We start from the raw sequence: 22,090 nt of genomic DNA on the forward strand, positions 1-22,090 counted from the left end.
TTTGCTATTTTCTTCTCCAGCTCATTTTACAGATGAGGAAACTGAGGCAAACAGAGTTAGTAACTTGTCCAGGATCACACAGCTAGTAAGTGTCTGAGGCCAGATTTGAAATCATGAAATCCCCTTATCTGGCCACAATCTATTGCCTTTCCACCTCTCCCTCTGCCTTTCCTTACAAAACCCTACCTTTTGTCCATATGTGAATTCTGATCCCTTAACCCTTCAACTCTCTCCCAGGCCATCTCCCCTTCACTAGCCACTTCTTCTTTTTTCCCCATTTGATTCCTTCGTGAAACAATTAAACTTTGGCCTCTTGAGTCCCCATTTCCTCTATCATTTTGCCAATTGTGTTCTGCCAAGCCTTACCCTTGGATCACTGCCACCATCCTTCTCCTTCACTCCTACACTGTTGCTGAATGAAGGTGGAGAAAACCATGAAACCATTCTGATTGAGTCCACTACAAATTTATGTTAACACAACCTCAACTGGGCCCTTCCTGTTGTTAGGTAACCTACTATACTTCTTTCAACTCCCTATCTCACTCTCTACAGAGAGTCTTCCAAACGTCTTCATCCCTCCTCAAGCCTCCTATGGTTCCCCTCCCTTGCACCGTCACAGTTGAGAACCTTGCATCATATTTTACAGAAAAAAAATTGAAGCCATTCACAGTGAGCTTTATTCTTTTTTTCTTTTCCCTTCTTCCTCATCACTTATCACTCATATGCCTTCTGCCACTTTTTCCTCTTTTATTCCTATCTCACACAATGAGGTGGCTTTACTCCTTACCAAGACTAACTCCACTACCTGCTAGTGTTTCCATTTCAACCTGTCTCCAACAGATTGCCCCCTCTGTCATCCCAACCCTATCGCTTATTTTCGATTTCTCCCTGTCTACTGGTTCCTATTTTACTGTCTACAAACATGCCTATGTCTCTCCCATTCTTAAACAATCTTCACTTGGTCATTCCATTTCCAATAAATATCATGGTATATCTCCTCTGCTCTTTGTGGCTAAACTCCTTGAAAAGGCTGTCTAAAATTGGTGCCTCCACCTTCTGTCTACTTAACCTCTTACAATCCAGCTTCTAAATTTATCATTCCCCCAAAACTACTCTCTCTAAAGTTCCCAATGACCCCTTAACTGCCAAATCTAAAACCATTTTCTCAATTCTCATCTTTCTTGATTTCTGGCCAGTCTTTGACACTGTTGATTACTTCCTCCTTCTTGATACTCTTTTCTCTCCAGTTTTCAAGACACCACTTTCTCTTGGTTCTCCTACCTATCTGACCACTCCTTCTCAGTCTCTAACCATAGGTGTACTCAGGGTTGTGTTCTGTGCCCTCTTCTCTTCTCCCTCTATACTACTTGGCTTGATGATCTCATCAACTCCCATGAATTTAGTTAGCCATCTCTATTATGAGGATTCTCAAATCTACCTGACCTTCCCTAACCTCTTTGCTGACCTCCAATCTCCTATCTTCGATTTCCTTTCAGACTTCTTGAACTGGATGTCCAGTAGACATCTTAAACACAATATGTCCAAAACTGAACTTGTTATATTTACCCCTAAACCCCCTCCTATCATCCCTATTATTGTAGAAATCAGTATGATCCTCATAGTCCCTCAGGCCCCAAAGCTAGGAGTCATCCTGGACTCCTCACTATCTCTCACCCCCATATCCAAGCTGTTGCCAAGGCCTGCCCATTCTACCTTTGCAACATCTCTCAAGTATGCCGCTTCTCTCCTCTGACAATGCAACCCCCTCTAGTGCAAGCCCTCATTCCCTCAGGCCTTGATTACTGCAATAGCCAGCTGGTGAGTCTGCCTGCCTTATCTCTCCTCACTCCAATTCATCCTCCATTAAGCCAACATAAGGATTTTCCTAAAGCACAGGTCTGACCTGTGGTCACGCCCCACCCTCAAAATTCAGTGGCTCCCTATTGCCTCCAGGATCAAATACAGAATCCTCCTTTTAGGGTTCAAAGCTTCTCATAACTTAATTCCTTTCTACCTTTCCAGCTTACCTCCCACCATGCACTCTTTGATTCGGTGACACTGACCTCTCTACTGTTCCACGAACAAGATACTCCATTTCTCGGTTCCAGGCATTTTCCCTGGCTGTTCCCCAAGCCCAGAACGCTCTCCTCATCTCCACTACAGACTTCCCTGGCTTCCTTTATGTCCCAACTAAAATCCAAATCTTCTACAGGCAGCCTTTCTCAATCTGTCTTAATTCTAGTGCCGTCCCTCAGTTATTTCTTTATCCTGTGTGTAGCTTGTTTGTGAATGGATCAACATAGGATAGCACGTACATCGATGGCTTTGGAGTCAGTAAGATGTGAGTTCAAATGCTACCCTGTAATTCTTACTATTAGCTTGGGCAAGGACCTCAAGCTCTCTCAGCTAACTCCTTAGGACTTAGTAGTTACTAAGTCACAGATGAGTTGCGATTTGCAACGGTGGAGGGGGTTCCCACACCGGGACTAAAACCATCGCTCTACCTCCTATTCTGACATTCGTGTCAAATAAAGGGTAGTGCATGAGTCTAGCCCTCCGAAGTCAGTTCCAACAATGCCATTCATTCCCCGGCTCAAAGCAACGTCGCGTGTCAGAATTCGCTTTTCAGGGAAGCCGGGATAAACCTAACCTTTAAGCCTGACGTCAGGAAACATCACTACGCCTGGCCGCATCACCTCCAGCTCACAGCAGTCCCGGACACGGTCGGATCCAGGCAGGCAACCCTCTTCGCCTTTGTATGTCACTTGCGAAACACTGCTCCTAGCAGGAAAATTTTTTTCCCCAAAAAAATCCTTTATATAGTCTGGCAAGGAGCAAGGGGGTAGCGCCCGAGCACCAGGGAGGCGGGGCCTCTTGGGAGGCGTGCGCGCGCGCTCCCCCTCCCGCCTGGCGGTCCGCGCGCGCGCCCTCGTTCACTCTTGCGCGCGCCTTCTCTCGCTCTCGTTCTTGCGCTCGTCCGCCGGACGGCCCAGGGAGAAGAAAGCCCGGCGCCGGCGGGAGAAGGGGAGGGGCGGGGTTGGAGGAGGGAACGGGAAGGCAGAGGGCGCGCGTGCGCGCGTGCCATCTGTCTCCGGGAGCGAGCAAGCGAGCAAGCAGGCAGGCTGGCGGGCGGGCGCCTCGGAGGAGGGGCGGGGTCCAGAAGCCCGAGCCGGGGACGCCGCTGCCGGCGGGACAGGAGCTGTCGCCGGGGCCGAGCCGGCTCATCATTGGATCCGGGTCCCCGATTCTGCCGAAGCGTCAACATGGAGGAAGAAGACTTCGGTGAGTGCCACCTGTGCCCCCCACACTAGCCCCGGCTGCCCCTGTCAGCCTTGGGTTGGGTTTATTGATCTGGGGGGAGGAGCGGCGGCGGGGGAGGGGAGTCACACTTCGAGGTGCGGAGGCTGCTGGCCGCAGGACGCCCTCCTTCGCCCGTCTCCTTGCCCGGGCTTCCCCCGGACTCTCGGGGCTCCTTCCCGCCTGCTTCCCCCGGCAGTCACTTCCTCTGGTCAGGCGTGCGCCGGACTCCGCGCCTCGAGCTCCCCCCGGGGCCGGCGCCCTCTCTGGGGGCCGGGAGAGTGCCAGTGTCCGAGCTCCGGCCCGGGACCAGCGGAGCGGACAAGCCCCAGGGTAGGGAGCTGACCCGGAGGGCTGCCCGGGAGAGGGCGAGCGCAGGCCGGGCGGAGGGCTTCCTTCCCGGGCTCCGAGGCAGGGGGAGCAGACCCTCGTCGCTCCATGAATGAAAGCCTTCCAAAAAACTGATCTCTGTTTCTTCGGACTGGGGAGTTAGAGGAGGGCAGCTGTCATTTTTGATAGGAAATTGGATCATCGGTAATGTGGTTTGCTTTTTCTAGCTAAATATGCAAATATCGGTGTTGCTTATTCTGAATTCTCGCTCTTTCCTTGTCAGTTTCCGGTGTATGGAAGTTCTCTGGGGGGGGGGGGGGTGTAGCCCAAAATCTAGTCATTTGTATCTAGCACAACAATTCACTTGGCAGTAGTCATTCAGATTTGCTGGGGTCAGGATTTTTTATTGGGAGAACATTATGTGAACTGTTATGGATTTCAGTGATTCTTTTTTTGCGTTAGAAAATGAATGACTTTTTTTTTTAGGTGAGTCTGTGGCAATATATTTAAAAGAAGAGAAACTTTCCTGTTAATATTCTTAGCAGTGTTAAGGAAAGTTTGATAATTGCAGTCCATAGATAACCTTGTATTTAACTTTCTTAACCTCATTTTCCACCTGACCTTTTCCTACAGCTCTGGCCAGTAGCTAAATGAGTAGAGAAAGAGAAGCAAAGAGAGTAGTTAATCCTAAAACTGGAAAATCATGATTCACTTTTGGGGTTTTCAGAATAGTTTGAAATTTAAAGGGTTCCAAAGAATTTCTTGAAATACTGTGGTCACATTTTTAACTGTAAAATTAGAGGAAGTATGACAGTTGGAAAACTACAGAGTGAATTTGTGTGAGAAGTGACAGGCAACCCAATGTAGTAGATAGAGACCTGGTTTCAGAATCAACAATCAAGAATTCAGAATCAAGAATCCAAATTCAGAATCAAGAATCAGAATTCAGAATCAAGAAGACCCAGGTACTATATCTGACACTGGATTTATGGGTCTGGGTAAGTCACTTAACCTCTCTGTGCTCTTGGTAGCTTTCAAAGGCTATTTTAGAGAAGGTGCTGACCAGAGGGAATTTTCCTTACTATGCCAGTGAAACCATAGATCAGTTCTCTATTAAGAGAAGTACAGAGCACTTTTAAAGAATTTAGTTATCAACCTCGCCTTTCTAGAATGCAGTTGATATCCATAATATAGTTGCTGCAAACCAAAAAAAATCAGAGAATGAAGGGAGGAACATTTATTAAGTGACTACTATGTGCAAAGTACTGCAAAGCTCTGGACATAGTAGAAAAGCAAGGCAGTCCCTGCTTTTAGTAAGTTCACACTTTAAAATCAGGATATGTTACAGAGCAATTTTCAAGTCAAATGAAAAAGTCCTGTGGTCCTTAGGGGCTAGCAGCAAAGCAAATGGTAATCCATCTCTTTTAGAGCCATTTTCATTGATAAAACCATAGCTTTTTCTGATGTTGAATCATTTGACAGTGCCAGAGTTTGGTGGCAAGAAGTTTCTTTTTTTTAGGTCTTTAATAGCTTTGCTGCAGAGGCAATTAATTGCCAGGTAGAATCTATATTAGTGCTACTTTCCTGGAAAATAGCAGCAGTAGCCAGGGTTGAAGCAGGGCAGTGCTATGCCAAGGATACTTTGGTTTGCTTGGACACCCATGGCAGTTGATCATTGGTGGTGATAAAGATGATGGATCCCTTTTTTATAGGGGTTGCTATCCTGGGGGGTTCTAACAAAGGCTTTTCACTAAAGCCTGTGTATTTTATGTTCAGGAAATCCCCATAACCATTATTTAGAGACATTATACTAACAAGCTAGGTTCTCTAGTTTCTAAGCCCTCAGCAGATTAGGACATTGTAAAAAGGCCTGGTACAGGAAGGCACATAGACATCAGGGAGAAATGACAACTAGAACATCAAATGTAGAAGTAGAAAACTCTGTAAAAAAGCAGACATCTCAAAAAGTAGTGTGAGGTCATTTCATGTAGGGATAAAAATGTCTTAATAGGTCTGTATCAGGGTACAATGACAACCTTGGGATCATACAGTAATTCTAGGTTGAGAAGAGACTTTAGATGCCATCTAGTCCCTTTTTTTCTTCTTTTTGGTGAGGCAATCGGGGTTCAGTGACTTGCTCTGAGTCACACAGCTACTAAGTGTCAAGTAGCTGAGGTCATATTTGAACTCAGGTCCTCCTGACTTTAAGGCTGGCGCTCTATGCACTGCGCCACCTAGCTGCCCTTAGTCCATTTCACAAAGAGGAAATTGAAGCCCAAAGAAGTTAAATGACTTGCCTGAGACCATAAGGTTAGATAAATGATTGAAGCTTTTCTATGTGCCAGACATTAATTGCTAAGCACCGTAAATAACGATAAAAGGAGGCTAGGCTGTCCCTAAACTCAAGGAGCTTTAATTCTGAAAGAGGAAGACAACACTTAACACTGTCCACTTACTGAACAGGGGGGAATTGGGGAAAGGATACCTGAGAAGGGGCATGGTGAAGCAACTGTAGTAACTGGCAATAGCATAGAAGCCTGGGTCTGTCATTTCCAGTCTGAAGATCATTTGAAGAAGAAGAGAGACAGAGTTTGACCCTTTTTTTTGATATGGTTAATTAATTAAAATATAAAGAGAATGGTGTAGATATAGTTTACAAAAACACTTGATTGTCAGCAAAACATTTGATAAAGTCTTAGGCTTTTCTTTTGGAGAAGATAACAAGATGTGGACTGGTGATCATAAAATTAGATAGCTTCAGAGCTGGTTAAGTGACCAGACTCAAAGAGTAGTCATAAATGGTTCAATGTAGTGGCTGGAGGTCTCTAGGGGAATGCCCTAGGAATTTGTGGTATATCTTGGTCCTGGTGTATTTCAACTCCAAAAAAAAAAAAAAATTACTTTGCTTATATCACCATGTAAAACAATTAGCTCCTTGACAGCAAGAGCTGTTTCCTTTTCTCTCCCAGTGCCTAGCACAAAATAGGCACTTGGTTTGTTGGGTAACTGAAGTTCTTTTTTTGGCTTGTAAATGGAAAGAACACATTGTTTTCACTCTAAAAGGCTGCAAACAGGTGCTAAGATAAATTCTTGCATACCTAAACTGAAATTCATATGCCCATTTCTTAAGCAATAGTTTATTACCAAGTACAAATATGACAAAATCCCATTAAAATATACTTCATTATTGCACATTATGCTATAGGCTACATAAAATCTCTGAGTGTTCCCTATAGTAATGAAATAGTCACAGGTTCAATGCTTATCCATCTCCCTATATGTAGCTAAATTTCATAGGAGGGGATTTTATGTAGCCGATAGCATAATGTGCAATAATGAAGTATATTTTAATGGGATTTTGTCATATTTGTACTTGGTAATAAACTATTGCTTAAGAAATGGGCATATGTATTTCAGTTTAGGTATGCAAGAATTTATCTTAGCACCTGTTTGCAGCCTTTTAGAGTGAAAACAATGTGTTCTTTCCATTTACAAGCCAAAAAAAGAACTTCAGTTACCCAACAAACCAAGTGCCTATTTTGTGCTAGGCACTGGGGATACTAAGAGAAAAGGAAACAGCTCTTGCTGTCAAGGAGCTAATTGTTTTACATGGTGATATAAGCAAAGTAATTTTTTTTTTTTTTGGAGTTGAAATACACCAGGAAAGGTGCTACTTGAGCTGAACCTTGAATGGTACTGGGGATTCTAAGAGGCCAATGTGAGGAGGGAGTGCTTGCCGGAAAACCTGTGCAAAGACATGGAAATGAGACATGCACTGCCTGGTCTTTGGAGTTCTTCCCAGCTCCTCCAGATTATTTCTATTGTTTCTTGCCAGAGATAAGAAGGTTCAGAGAAGAAACCACCACCGGCTTCACTCACTTTTCAGCGCCTCCTTCCCCCTCCCTTTGCCACCTCACCTCAAATTCTGTTGCATAGCTGTACTTCCTCTCTCTAACTTCTTTCTTCCTGTGCTGACTCTTTTTGGTCTCCTGAGGACTGGCTGTAGAAACTATTCATTGGTATTCTGTTACCAAGATGTCTGGCCTTTAACAAGCAAGCTAAGCATGTGTAAGGAAGGAATACAGCTAGAAATTTGTTTCTCACTTAGAAAGGATTTCCCTAACAAATTTGTTGAAGAGCGGGAATAGAGGTATTGATTGAGATAGTTTCTCCAATATCCTCAACCAGAAAAGTTTATAAGTATCTGAGTATGATAGAGAGGAAGGGGAATATGGCATGGTTTTAGGAGAAGACCTCAAATTTGCTTCAGTCTCCAGAACTTTCAAAACATTCTCTCATATATGACAGTAAAATTTATAGACTTTAAACTTCATATATTAAGAAGAAATTCATGTTGAGAAAAAAAAAAAAAACTCCAGACTACCCCGTGAACAAGCTAAAATGCCTAGAATAGGGGTATCAGGGTGAATTGGGAAGTGGTCTCCAAGCTAAGAAAAGAAAGCATCAATAAAACACTTTTTAAAAAAGTGCCTAGAGGTCTTTTGGAATTTCCATATAGCTCCATCTACTTCTTTATTCATCTGTAACTAATTTCCTTTTTTAAGTTTCAAAATTCAAGACAAGTAAGAACATTTATTATTTGATTTAGAGCTTATGTGCTAATATTGCCACATTATTGTTTTCTGCGACTTTTCATTGCAAATGTATGGTGAGAGGCAGCATGATTTAGTGAAAAGGTCACTGGGTTTAGTGGAAGAGAACTTGAGTCCAAATTCTGTTTTTGTTACTAAGTTTTTTCTGGACCTTAATTTCCATATCCGAAAAAATGTCTTACCTTTAGCTACATGTTTTTGTCTTTATTTTCTTCAACAGGATTTTTTTTGGGGGGTCTATGAACTAAATTGGAATCTAAAAGTGCCTTTAATATGTTGCACTAGATATGTATGTAGTGGAATTTTGAGCAAGTCATAAATGTACCTGGGACTCAGTTATCTCATCTGTAAAAGGAGGGGGTTAGACTACCTGACTTCTTAGGTCCCTTCTCACTTTTCATCTATGATCCCATGATTATGATAGATTCTAAAGAAATAGATTTTGTGAGCTAACCTAGGAACCTAACCACTTTTTATAAGTTGTTTTAGGCTTATTTCATATAAACTTTTCAACACAGTTTTTGTAATCTGGTCACTTCTTATAAAATCTTTACAAGAGCATATAACTTGGAGTATGTTATAGAGCAAAGAGAATAATTTTTAAAATTCCATCATCCCATTACATAGAATTTCAAAAGAAAAGCTAAAATCTGCCTTAGTTACGATCTTTCTGTAGGGTCTTTGTACAAAACTAATGATTATGCATGACTGAATTTTAAACCCCTTTATTCAACAGAGGTTTCCCTGTCATGGTTGGGGCCAGAGTCTAACTAAATATAATAGTGATTGAGTCAGTGTGTGCTTACATGCTTTAAGACTTTAAGTTTACACTGAGTTACTTTAGCAGCCAAATAGATATAAATAGGAATATAGACATGTATGAATTGCATTAATTGATAAAAGCCTATCTTTTATAATATTGTTTAGAAAATTTGAGTATATATACTTGTTTTAAATTGGGATGAGTTGGTGAACGTATGTGCCTCTTTGTTTCTTTTCTCAGAGATAGCTTCATCCAGAGTTGGCAACATAATTGGAATCCACTGTCTTTTGAATTTATATATGTATATGTGTGTGTGTGTGTATATATATATATATATATATACACACACACACACAGACATATATTTCCTACCTTAAATAAAAAAGAGGATTTTTCCAAGTCTAACCTCTCCACTTGTGTGTTCAATGCACCTATGTCCCTTCCACGATTCACTTTTCTGTTTGGCTCCTCAGTGATTAACACAGTGTTTGACACATAGTAGGTGCTTAATAAATGCTTTTTCACTCATTCTTACCTTCTGGCGGACCTTTTCTCTCACTTCTCCATCAAGAAAGTTGTACTTGATTTTTACATTGATCATAGTTCTTAAGTGTTTGTGGAGTGTTTTTCTTTACAGTGTTGTAGTCATATATATATGTGTGTGTGTTTGTGTGTGTTCATATATATGTATACATATATACATATATACATATATATATATATATATATAAATAACACATTGTTTTTGTTTTACTCATTTCACTTTGCTTCAATTCATATAGATCCTTCCAGGTTTTTCTAAATCAATCCTTTTTCTTGTTTCTGCAGTAGTATTCCATGGCATTTATAAACCATAATTCATTCAGCCATTCCCAATTGATGGGCACCCCCTTAGTTTCCAGTTCTTTACTACAACAAAAAGAATTTACTATAACTATTTTTGCATATATGAGTCTTTTTATGTGAACCTAGTAGTGGGATCTCTGGCTCATTTTTTTGGGGTATCCATCTAAAATGCTTTCAGGAGTGGGCTGATTCGTAGCTTCACTAACAGTGTGCTTGTTCTACTACTTAGCCTCTAACAGTTGTTACTTTCGTTTTTGGTCACCTTTGCCAATCTGAAGGGTGTATGGTGGAACCTCAAGAGTTTTTTTGATTTGTTCTTTTTTCTTCTCCTTCTATAGTATCTTGCTTGGTGATCTCAGCATTTCCTATAGATTCAGGTGTCATTTCTGTGCAGATAATTTTTAGATCTATTTATCCTTATGTCCCATAGAAACATTAAACTCAACATGCCCAAAACTTAACTAATTTCTCCCCAAAATTTTTTCTCTTCTGAACTTCTTCATTATTGTCAAGGACCATCATCCTTCCAGTCCTTAAAGTTTACAGCAACCTAGGTGTTATTTTCAACTCCTAATTCTCATTCACCCACGCATCCTATCTGTTGCCAATTCCTGTCTTTCTACCCTTATAACATCTCTAGTATATATCCTCTTCTCTGATATATCTACCACTCTGTTACAAGTCCTTATCTTTTTATATGTGGCTATTTCCATAGCCTTCTGATTAACCTTCCTGCCTCATCTCTACCCACTCCAATCCATCCTCCTCCATTCATCTGCCAATAGTGATCTTCTTAAAGTGCAAGTCTGATTGTGTCAATCCCCTTTTTAATAAATTCTCTATTACCTTCAGGATCAAATATAAAATCTTCTGATTGACATTTAATGCCCCTTACAACCTAACCCCTTGGTAAATTTCTGGTCTTCTTAGACTTTACTCCTTTCTGTGTACTCAGTGACAGTGACTCCTTTTCCTCATATGACACTCCATCTTCTGTCTACCCTTTGCGCTGGCTGTTTTCCATGTCTGGAATGTTGTTTCTCCCTGGCTTCTTTCAAAGTCTCAGCTCAGATCCTTCTGCAAGATGCCTTTGCTGGTCGCCCTTCATGCTAGTTCTTTCCCTTTTCGATCACTTCCAGTTTATCCTATATACATTTTTTATGTATCCTATATACATTTTATATTTATAGTTGTTAGCGTGTTGTCTCCCCTAAAAGACTTTGAACTCCTTGAGAGCAGGGTATATTTCTGCCTTTCTTTGTATCCTCAACACTCAGCATCTGGCACATAGCTTAAAGCTTAATAAATGCTTATTGATTTGCCTTGCATTTTCATTATTGGTGATTTAGAGCATGTTTTCATGTGGTTGTTGATAGCTTGAGTTTGTTCCCTTGAGAAGAGACTTCTGTCTTTTGACCATGTATCTACTGGGGAATGGCTCTCGCTCTTATGTATTTAAAGCAGTTCCATATATATTTTATACATTAGGTTGTTATCAGAGAAACTCACTCCAAAACTTCTTTTTCCTTCCAGTTAACTGCTTCCTAATTTTAACTGCATCAGTTTTTATTTGTGCAAAAGTTTTTCAGTTTTATGTAATCAAAGTTGTTCATCTTGATCTCCTCTTATCCTCTTATTTCCTTACTTGATCAAGTTGTCTAGCAACATTGATCCATTGGTAGCAGGTAGTGCTGGGGCACTCACCTTCTTTTTCTAACGAAGTGCCTATCTACTCTGTGCTCAGTAGAGTACCGAGTACTACAACAAACCTTCACTGGGTCCAGGGGAAGACTAATTTCATTATCTTTTACCTAATTCAGCAAGACTCTTCTTCTGGTGTCAGAAACTTTTGAAGTTTTTGGTTATTTTTTCCTTCAATCCCTGGGCTGGATGAAAGGATTTAATGAAATTTCTCTTTGGAGTTTTTGATTGTTGTTCAGTTTGGTGTTCTTTTTAGATCATTGCTAGAGTAAAGGTGGGAGATTTGGTTCCTTGGAACTTTTTTACGATGCTGTCTTAACCAGAAATCAACCAGTATCCTATACTTATATTTTTTCATATTCTCTTTACTGGCTGAATTGTAATCTCTTTGTAAGTAGGCTAAGTACTGTTTCACTGTAGTGTTTGTAGCCCCAGCACCTAGCATAGTGACTAGCATATAATAGGTGCTTAACAAATGCTTGTTGACTGACTTAGTACAAATATGCCTGCCTCCCCGTCTTCCCTTGATCTTCCTATTCCATCTCTTCTTTTCTTAGTTACCATTTCCATCTGTATTACCCAATCTAGTTTAGGCCCCTTTCTCCCAGCTAGTTGCCCTATTTCTGGTTTTGCGCTCTTTAGTCCATTCTCCACATTCTGATAATGTTGTACGCTACTGTTGATCAAAAGACTTCAGCAGTTTCCCCATTTACATCTAATATAAATTTTATGATATTTTATGAGTTCCAGATACATTGTCTGATTGAAGCAAAATGGGGTAATTTTAATTTGGAACAACAGCTTTCTCAGCAAGATCTGGGAACCCGGGCCAACTTAACTGCTGAAGAAATAATTGCTTGTAGGCAGGTGGCGGGTCCCAGGTTAGAGTGTTATTAGGGTCTAACCATTCCACTCTAGAGAAGATGTTCTTCTTGTCGGTTATTTGCATAAAGTTTCAGAGATATTATCAGGCTTACCTTTACTGAGTAAATCATGATGGCTATTTAAAACTGTCTTCTGATTTGTGAGCTTACAAGGCATCAGTGGAATGCTAAAAGCTCTTGTGTGAATATTCTTTCTTTCTTTGGATTTTTACTGGCTAACTTTGTATCTCTTAAACTTTATTTGCTTAGCAGGACCCCCAATTTGCATCATGCTTGATTTGATGCTATTGCTTAAACGACCTATTTACTTTCTCAGGCTTTGATCCTTTGGAGGGGAAGTAGGAAAGATAATTTTAAAAAAAACAAAAAACTGTTCCTGCCATTCAGGTCCCAGAATCCTCTAGGATTCCTTTTAGTTCATGAAAATAGGACCTGCACATCCAAGTTAAAAAAAAAAATCTACTCTCTCCCAATCCTACTCTACTAGGGTATGGAGGAGGTGGGAGTCTACCTGCCAAGACACACACAGGAATTCTATGATCACCTTTGTAAAGCAGTCTTTACACAAATTAAGACAGATCCATATAATTGGAGAAGTATTGATTGCTTATGGGTAGGCTGAGCCAATATAACAAAAATTACAGTAAATTAATTAAAAATTACCTAAAATAACATTCATTTGGATCTGGAGTAAGCAAATTATGGTCCACAGGCTAAATCTAACCCACTGCCTTATTTTTGTATGGTCTGAGAGCTAAGAATGGTTGTTACATTTAAAAAAATAGACAGTGGATTGTAATTGACACATGGACCATATAGTAGGCTGATCCTTGATTTGGATAAACAAAAAATCAAGAATATTAAAGGAATTAATAAAAAAAAAAGTGTGAAGAAAGAAGGCCTAGCAGTAGATCTCAAGCTATACTGCAAATCAAACAATTTTGTGCTGGTTGGGAAATAGAGAGGTTAGTCATATAGATATGCAAAAGCAAATGAGTCCTGTGGAATAGAGTTTGATAAACCCAAAGATCCCAGTTGTTGAGGTACTATTCAACAAACACTGTTGGGAAAACTGGAAAGCAATCTGGTAGAAACTAGATGTAATCTAACATCTCATACCACATATCAAGAAAAGCTCAAATTGGGTATGTACCCAATTGTCTTAGATATAAAGGGTGTGTCATAAAAGAAATTGAGAAGCAAGGAAGAAATTATCTGTCGAATCTATGGATAGGGAAAAAATTCATGACCAAGCAGGAGATAGAGAGGGTCACAGAAGAAAAAATGGATACTTTCCTTTACATAAAATTAAAAAGGTTTTGTACAAACAAAAGCAGTTCAGTTAAAATTTGAAGAAAAGCTGGTCAATGGGGGAAAAAAATCTTTGCAGCCAGTTTCTCTAATAAAAGTCTTCTTTTTTTTTTTTTCTTTGGTGAGTCAACTCACCAAAGGGGTTAAATGACTTGCCCAGGGTCACACAGCTAGTAAGTGTCAAGTGTCTGAGGTCGGATTTGAACTCAGATTCTCCTGATTCTAAGGCCAGAGCTCTATCCACTTCAGCACCTAGCTGCCCCTGAAAGTCCTATTTCTAAGATAAATAGGGAACTGAGTCAAATTGATAAAAATAAGCCATTCATCAATTGATAAATAGTCAAAGGATGTGAAGAGGCAGTTTTCAAAGGAGGAAACCCTAGCTATCACTAACCATATAAAAATGCTCTAAATCACTAATAATTAGAGAAATGTAAATTAAAACAATTTTGAGGTGCCACTTCATATCCATCTGTTTGGCAAAATTGACAAAAAAGGAAAATGAAAAATGCTTGAAGGACGGTGGGAAAGGAGAGATTTTAATGCACTATTGGCAGAAGTGTGAATGGGTCCAGCCGTTTTAGAAAGGAATTGGGAATTATCTCAAAAAGCTATTCAACTGTGGATGCACATTATTTCCTTTAATCTTTTATTTTTTTCCAATTACATGTAAAAACAATTTTTAACGTTTGTTTTGTTAAAAATTTGAGTTCCAAATTCTCTCCCACCTTCCCTTTTCTTCCCCCACATTGAGGCAAAAAATTTGACATAGATTATACATGTGCAGTCATGCAAAACATTTTCATATTAGTCATTTTATGAAAAAAGACAGACACCCCTCAAAAATAATCACCAGTAAAAATAAGGAAAGTAAAAAAAGTGTGCTTTGATCTGTACTCATATTCCATCAGTTCTTTCTCTAGAGGTGAATAGCATTTTTCAACATGAGTCCTTTGGAATTGTCTTAAATCGCTGTATTGCTGAGAAAAGCTAAGACATTCACAGTTGATCATCGTACAGTATTGTTGTTACTTTGTACGAGATTCTCCTGGTTCTGCTTATTTCACTTTTTATCAGTTCATGTGAGTCTTTCCAGGTTTTTCTGAAAGTATCCTGCTTGTCATTTCTTATAGCACAGTAGTATTCCATCTCTTTTTTCTGGGATATTGCCAATGCTGAAATTTGTTTTGCTTCTCGAAAAATAAATGTAATGGAGTTTTTGTTTTTCTTGGTTTCTCATTTAGAGGAGAGAGGAGATGGACAGAGAGAATGTGGGTCTGGAAACATAATAATAAAATTTGATTTAGAAAATCAGAAGAGTAAAAAAATAATTTCAATTAAAAAAAAACCTCTATGCTGATATTTTGAAGGGTGTTTAGCGTAAATAAGTGTTCTATTTTAACACTTATTACTAGTAATGAAGTACATAGAATGTGTTGGTCTTAGGAGTTAGGATAGCCTAAAATTGGAATCTTCCTTTGTGCACTTATGAGCTGTATGACCCTGGGCAAATTATTTAACCTTTCTTTGCTTCAATTTCCTTATCTATAATATGGAGATAAATAATAGCACCTACCTCACAGGGGTGTTGTGAGGATCAAATGAGATAACATATATTAAATACTTTGAAAACCTTAAAGTGCTATTTAAATGCTATTATTACTTTGTCAAAGGCTTTTTTTGCATCTACCAAATAATCACCTGATTTTCATATTTATGTTTGTAATTTTATTACATTAAATGTTTAACTAATGTTAAACTATCCTTATTTTGTTATAAATTCAACTTGGGTATGGTGAATGATTATTTGGATAAATTTCTGTAATCTTTTTGCCAGGATTTTAAGTTTTTTGAATTGCTATTGTATTAATCTGTAGTTCTCTTTCTGGGTATTAGGATTGTTTCAGGTATTAGGACTGTGCTTTATAAAAAGAGTTTTGTAGAGTGCTTTCTTGGTTTTTGAGAACAATTTGTGTTGTATAGGTACTAAATGAGGCAGCTAGATGGGTGATGGAGAGAGGGTTGGACCTAGAATCAGGAAGACCTGAGTTCAATTCCTGCCTCAGACAGTTATTAGTTATTAGTAAGTATTAGTTTTGTTACCCTGGGCAAGTCCCTTTACTTCTCTAAGCCTCAGTTACCTAATCTATAAAATAGTTATAATTGTAACACCTGCCTTGGAAGACTGTTGTGAGGATCTAGTCGAGTAACATGTATAAAGCAGTTTGCAAAAGTACTATGCAAATGCTCACTGTTATTATGAATAATAATTGTTCCTTAAAAGTTTGGTAGATTTTTCCTATAAATCCATCTGTACTTTTCTTTCTTTTGATTGGTCCTTTATATTTAGATTAATTTCCTTTTCTAAGGTTGTGTTATTTAAGATCTCGATTTGGTGTTTTGTTAATTTGGGTATTTCATATTTTTGTAGATAATCTCTTTTGAATTTCTTTTTTTTTTTTGGCATGTGTTCCAATAGTTCTTTTTATATCTTCTGGGTTTCCTGTGATTTTACTTTGTTCGTATAAAAAAAAATTGTTCCTGATTTGGCCCTCTACCAAATTGATTCTGCTGCCCTTCTACCAGTTTCCATGTGGTGATTAATCCTGCTTTGTCTACCCTAGGTTCCTCACGTTCCTGAACAGACATCCACTTTGTGGGACGAGGCCTTCTAGATCTTTGAAATTTAGAGCGCTCTATCTGTGGGCCATCTATGGTGTCTCATAACAGGTTCTTAATAAACGTTTATTGACTGGGAGTGTTAGGTACTTTGAAGGTCTGGGCCTGGGTCTGAATGTTTCTCATCCCCATTATCTGGTTACCATCTAGTGGTTACTTCCAAGGTCCACACTGTAGTTTCTAACTGCTCTGTGTAAACTCCCTTGGCTTAGGAGGGCTTCTGCTCTTGTTGCCTTGGGATAAAGAGCTTTGCAGACAATGTTTTTTGCTGGTCTCTGGTTGTGTTGGAGGCTACCATTTTTTCTATTACAAGTAGGTTTTAGCTGAGTTTTTATGTAGTTCTGGGATGGAAGAAAAAGTTGCTTAATGTAGTTTTTCATTGGATTTTGTGATCATTTATTCTGGTATGATTTTTAGGTTTTTGCTGGAAGAGGCATGTGGGGGCTAGGCTGTTTGCTATCATTTGGGCAGTCATCTTGGTACGTAAACAAAGTCCATTTTGTGCCTTTTTCTAAAACTTTCTATTCTGAAATAGTTTTCTCTGATTCTTAGTCTGCATCTTTATTCCTTTTTTAATCTCTTTGTGTTACTCATGGAGTTAAAATTTCTAAAATACTACATTTGAATTCCTTCTTCTAACCAACTTGTATGTTATTATTTTTTTAGATTTGCCACATCATTACTTTTTTTTCTGATGTGCCTCATTCTTAGAAGTATTAGTTCATGAAGGAAGTAATGTGAGTAGAAGCAGTGTCCCATGATAGGAATTATCCTGTATTTCAGTTCTACCCCTCGCTGTCATCAAATTTTTTTCCCTTTCAAATTGACTGTGACATCTTATCTCTTAGTTCATGATTCCTCTTCCCATCTAGGTGCCAGATGCCTTTAGGAGTTTGAATTTCCCTTTTCTAGGAGCAGAGTGTTGTCCGCAGGGGCACAATACTGTGTCTCAGAGAAGGTGGTCTCCCAATACACCAACTTCTCTGAGATTAAACCTATCAGAAAGTCCCCATTTCTCATCATAGGCATATACCTCTTTCCTCATAGGAATACTTTTAAGTGGCACTGATGGGGTGCTGGGGTGCTTGGGTGCTTGTACTGGAATCCCAATTCCACGACCATGTTTCCCCCTAGCCGAAGAAACACTATCCCTGGCAGTTTCTCCTCAGCCCCAGGACACTGTGCCTAGCAATAACTCATGAGTGGGCCCCAGCAAGACACTTACCTCTCTCACTGGTGCAGTTACAAACAGCACCTGAAGGAATTATTAGTTCGAACTGGCTTTGCACTGGGTCATAAAGATATTCTTACCCACTGGACTATCTATACTATCGCCCTACCTCATTATCTACATCCTGGACTCCTCATTATCTGTATTCTAGGCCTAAGACATACTTATAATCCCTACATCTGTCTTGTCAAACAAGGTATTGACTGGTGGCAGACTGGGCAACTTTCAGTTCCCCCTGACATCTAGTTAATTTAGTGATGTAGCAGGCCTAAAACCACACCTCCATGTGGCTTTTCCTAGTGAACTCTGGGTAAAACACCTGCCAAGTAGGTGCAACAAGTGCATGTTCCTTTAAGAACTAACCACTCCTTAACCACTCCCTAATCCCACCCTGAATCACCTAGTTAGCATATTTGGCACATGTTTTATTGTATTTTATCCTATATAAACTTTAACTCTACCCTTCTAAGGTTTCAGGTTCCTTAAGAATCCTTGCCCGCTGAAAAACGTAACGATAAACTTTTTGCCAACTTGACTTAAAGAATGCTTGAGTCTGTGAATTCATTCCAGACGACCCTGTCCTGTACTCCAGTCTTTGAAGGGTCTCAACCTCTCAGAACGCAACAGCACCTTTTCCTATTATTGGGTTGAGGCCCTCCTAACTCCCACCTCCCATTCTCCTAGTTCAAATCCCTCTCTTTTGCCATCTCTTCCATTTTCATTTGGCTTCTCTTTTTGCTGAGAGACCGTGGGCATCATCATCCCTTTGCACTTCAGTCATGGACTTGATGAATGTACCTCACCCATGCTCCTCTGTATTTTGCCTCCCGTGTATCTATTTATATACCGTCTTACTCTTACAGCTTTGGAGCAAAAAAGAGTTTTTTTCATTTGTTGGGGGGTTGTAATATTTAATCCCTGGAGCTTAAGTTTGGCTCTTTCACCTTAATTTAGTCATTTCAGTTGTGTCCGACTCTTTGTGACCCCCTTTGGGGTAATTTTCTTGGCAAAGATACTGGATTTGTTTGCCATTTCCTTCTCCAGATCATTTTACAGATGAAAAACTGAGGAAAACAAGGTTAAGTGAGTTGCCCAGGTACACACAGATAGTAAGTGTCTGAGGACAGATTTGAACTCAGGAAGATAAGTGTTCCTGACTTGAGGAGGGGCACTGTATCCACTATGCCACCTAGCTGCCCTCTTCCACTTAACTTCTTCTATTTCTTTAAATTCTGGTTACTTTTATCCCTATTTCCCCCCATTTAATCCTGCATTTCAGTGGATTAAAAAAAAATAACCCCTAAATATAGCTAATTCATGTTATTACTTTTTATTATTAAACTTATTTCTTATTAACATTTTATTTTTTCAATTAACATGGAATTAATTTTTCTCTCTTAACTCCCCTTTACTGGAAAGGAAGGAAGGAAGGAAGGAAAGAAGAAAGGAAGAAGGAAAGGAAGAAGTTAAGTAATTTGCCCAAGGTCACACAGCTGGGGCGTATATGAGGCAGAATTTGAACTCAGATCTCCCTGACTCCAGGCCCATTGTTGTATTCACTGCAATACCTGGCTGACTCTAGACTCTCAGGTATCCTTTCTAAAATAGTTTATAATTACTGTGCAAGACAAGTCCTGGCACACAAACCCTTAAAGGCACCAGGGTGACCGTGAGTATACGTCTGATCAAAGGTTTTGAGCTGTGATTTTAAGACTTTAAGCTCTACCCCTCTTTATCTAAGAGAGAGGGTAAGAACTGGAGACATTTTGCCTGAGACAGTGATAATGACAGAAGGTGTAATCCAGCTGAGGGGTGGTCTGTGAGGAGCCCCGAGACTGTCAAAGACCTCCCTACTTAGGTTTCTGTGAATTAGCTGCCTCTGCAGTTGACACTTGCCCCTTTGGAAGGGTTAGGGAGTGAAATTTGGGAAGACACTATGGCTGTTTCTTATGAGAACTACAACAGTAAAAACTCGTATCTCCCTGTTCCTTACTTCGTTCTGGCTATCTCTTACAGAGCCTATATTCCATTCTTCATTTCTTTAAGAAGTCTTTTCATTTTCTGTATTGGTCATGTGTTCTCGAAAGGGATTGTTTTCTCAGATATCTTTTGTATGTGTGAGAGAGACCTTGGGGGAAAAAGTAAAAGCAATTAAGTGGGAGGCTGTGGTCAATCTGTGACACACAGAGAGAAGAGATTCTTTTTCCAGTAGCTGGAATTTGTGCCAGATAGGATCTAAAAAAGCACCAGACTTTTTTTTAATCACTCCCTATTATTATAGTCTTTCAAAAATAGGGAAGAGATTAAACAAATACAGAATCGTACCTAGACACAAATAAGCCTATAAAGTGGTGGAAGGAGGGAGTTTGATAAGTAGAAGACTGAGGAAGCTTTCCTCCAGTGCAGTTGGTTTCTGGCACCTTTCCTCTTCATTGTTCTCTAATGAAGCAGGTTAAAGAGTCACCTCCTCCCTCCCCCATCCCCTGTTCCAGCCCCCTCCAGGGGTGGGGCTGAGCGAAGGATGATGACTAAGGGAAAAGTCACTCCCATAGGGACTCCTAAAGGGAGGAGTGGGGGAAAAGTAGCTTCACCCCCAGGATGGCAGGGGTCAGAGAGAGTCAGGTAGTTTCTTTCCTTTTCAGCTAAGCAAGCCCATACCACTACCTCTGTTAGATTTGAATGTTCATCTTCTTTTTTCAAAGTTAATTTTTTTTCAAGCTCATAGTTTTGTTTCTTACTTGGCATTTAAATACTGTTTTAATTCTTCCTGCTTCTTTTAAGCAGACTATCTAGCATTGTTACAAGCTTTAAATTTTAATTTTTTTTTTGCTCCTTATTTTATTTTTGCTTTTAATTCTCTGAGTTTGGAGTTGAATTTAGCTCACCACTCTTTTCCCCAGTGATAATTGAGAAGATTTGACTTAAGGATTTTCTAATTTTGACAGTTTTGCTTCCTTTTGTAGTAGAGTCTGTTTCCTTTTTAATTCTATTTTATTTGTTTTTTTTTGCATAATAAAATTTTCAGTTTGATTTTTTATTTTAATTTAATTTCTTTTTTTGTGTTTGTTTATTTTAATGTTATTTTTGTTTTATATTTTCTTTGGTTCTTCAGTTTATGTGATCAAATGAGATAATATTTGTAAAACTTAGCACAATGGCTGACACATAGTAGGTTATCTAATAAGCTTAATAAATATTTATTCCCTCTTCCCCCGTTCTACTTATGTACTTGCCACCTTGGCATCTGCTGTGCTCTGCTAATGTCTTTCTGTGTGATATTTAATGGTGCTAACTTTGACATAATATTATTTTGTTACCAGTGAAAGCACAAATGGAATGCTACTAATTTGTATATTTGCTTTGCTTTTTCTCACTAAGATCATTGCTTCTTGAATTAATTGTATTATAAATACATTTCTACTTAGTCATCATGATAAATTTATTGACCAGATAGGGTATAAGTTACTTGAAAACTATTGTGATGTTTTTGAATTTTAAATAAATATATGAGTCTCCTAATTTTGGGGGTAGACTGAGAGAACAAAGTAGGTATTATAAGGACTTTGAAAAAAAACAGATCAAATCAAAGGAAAAGAGGAAAAGAACCCAAAAGTACGAAACTATTTCTAACAACTCTTTTTGTAATGACAAAGAACTGGAAACTAAGGGAGCAATCATTAATTGGGGAATGAGTGGACAGATTATGGTATATTAATTTTATGGAATACTGTCATTCCATAACTGAAGAAAATGATGATTTCAGAGAAACTTGGGAAGATTTGTATGCATTGCTGTAGAATGAAATGAGAACCAGAAGAACAATTTATGTAAGTAACAGCAGTTTTGAAACGACTTTGAGAGTTAAGAACTGTGATCAATACAATTACCAACTACATAATTCCAGAAGACTGATGAAGCATTCTACTCACTTCTGGACAGAGAGAGATGATGGACCCAAGATGCAGAATGAGACATACGTTCCTACAGATGGCCAATGTGGGAATTGTTTTTTTAGCTTGATATTACAAGGCTTTTGTTTTTGTTTGTTTTTTTTTTCCCAGTGGGGGAGGTAGGAAGAGAGAAAATAAATGCTTATTAATTTTTTAAATTAAAAAAATATACAGATTAGCAAGGTAATTGGTCTTACAAGGTCAAGGTTGGAAAAATCACTTAGTACTTTGTGGGTTATTGGATTATTAAAAAAAATCAGCTACATTGACTTTAGGACATAGCATCTAGGAACTGATTATGTACTTCCTCTTCAAAAGGAGGAGTTGGTCAAGAAAATTCGTCTTTAATAAACAAAAAAACTAGATAGCAAGGCATATCTAGCAAGGAATATTCAGGAGAGAATAGAGCTGTTTACCAGAGTGAAGGGCAGAATCTAGGTCCACTGTTTCAGAAAAGGATAGCTAATTCTTGAGGTAGTGCTGAA

At 39.1% G+C, this 22,090-nt stretch overlaps 1 protein-coding gene across 4 annotated transcripts in view; it reads left to right on the forward strand.

The window, feature by feature from the left end:
• The first annotated feature begins 3,168 nt into the window (after nt 1-3,168).
• The window catches only part of CYTH1 (cytohesin 1), a 186,469-nt gene continuing 167,547 nt past the window's right edge, over nt 3,169-22,090 (forward strand). The window contains exon 1 of one of the 4 annotated variants that reach the window (XM_027850103.1): nt 3,169-3,282. In XM_027850103.1, the coding sequence (XP_027705904.1) occupies nt 3,264-3,282 (19 nt within the window). In that variant the 5' untranslated portion in view covers nt 3,169-3,263. Of the gene's footprint in view, nt 3,283-3,609; nt 3,631-3,781; nt 3,832-4,545; nt 4,626-22,090 lie in introns of those variants that run through there. The other 3 variants (XM_027850107.1, XM_027850106.1, XM_027850104.1) reach the window with 3 other exon arrangements.

The sequence above is a fragment of the Vombatus ursinus genome, unplaced genomic scaffold, assembly GCF_900497805.2.
Source record: "Vombatus ursinus unplaced genomic scaffold, bare-nosed wombat genome assembly UNPS02008996.1, whole genome shotgun sequence".
Classification (NCBI taxonomy): domain Eukaryota; kingdom Metazoa; phylum Chordata; class Mammalia; order Diprotodontia; family Vombatidae; genus Vombatus; species Vombatus ursinus.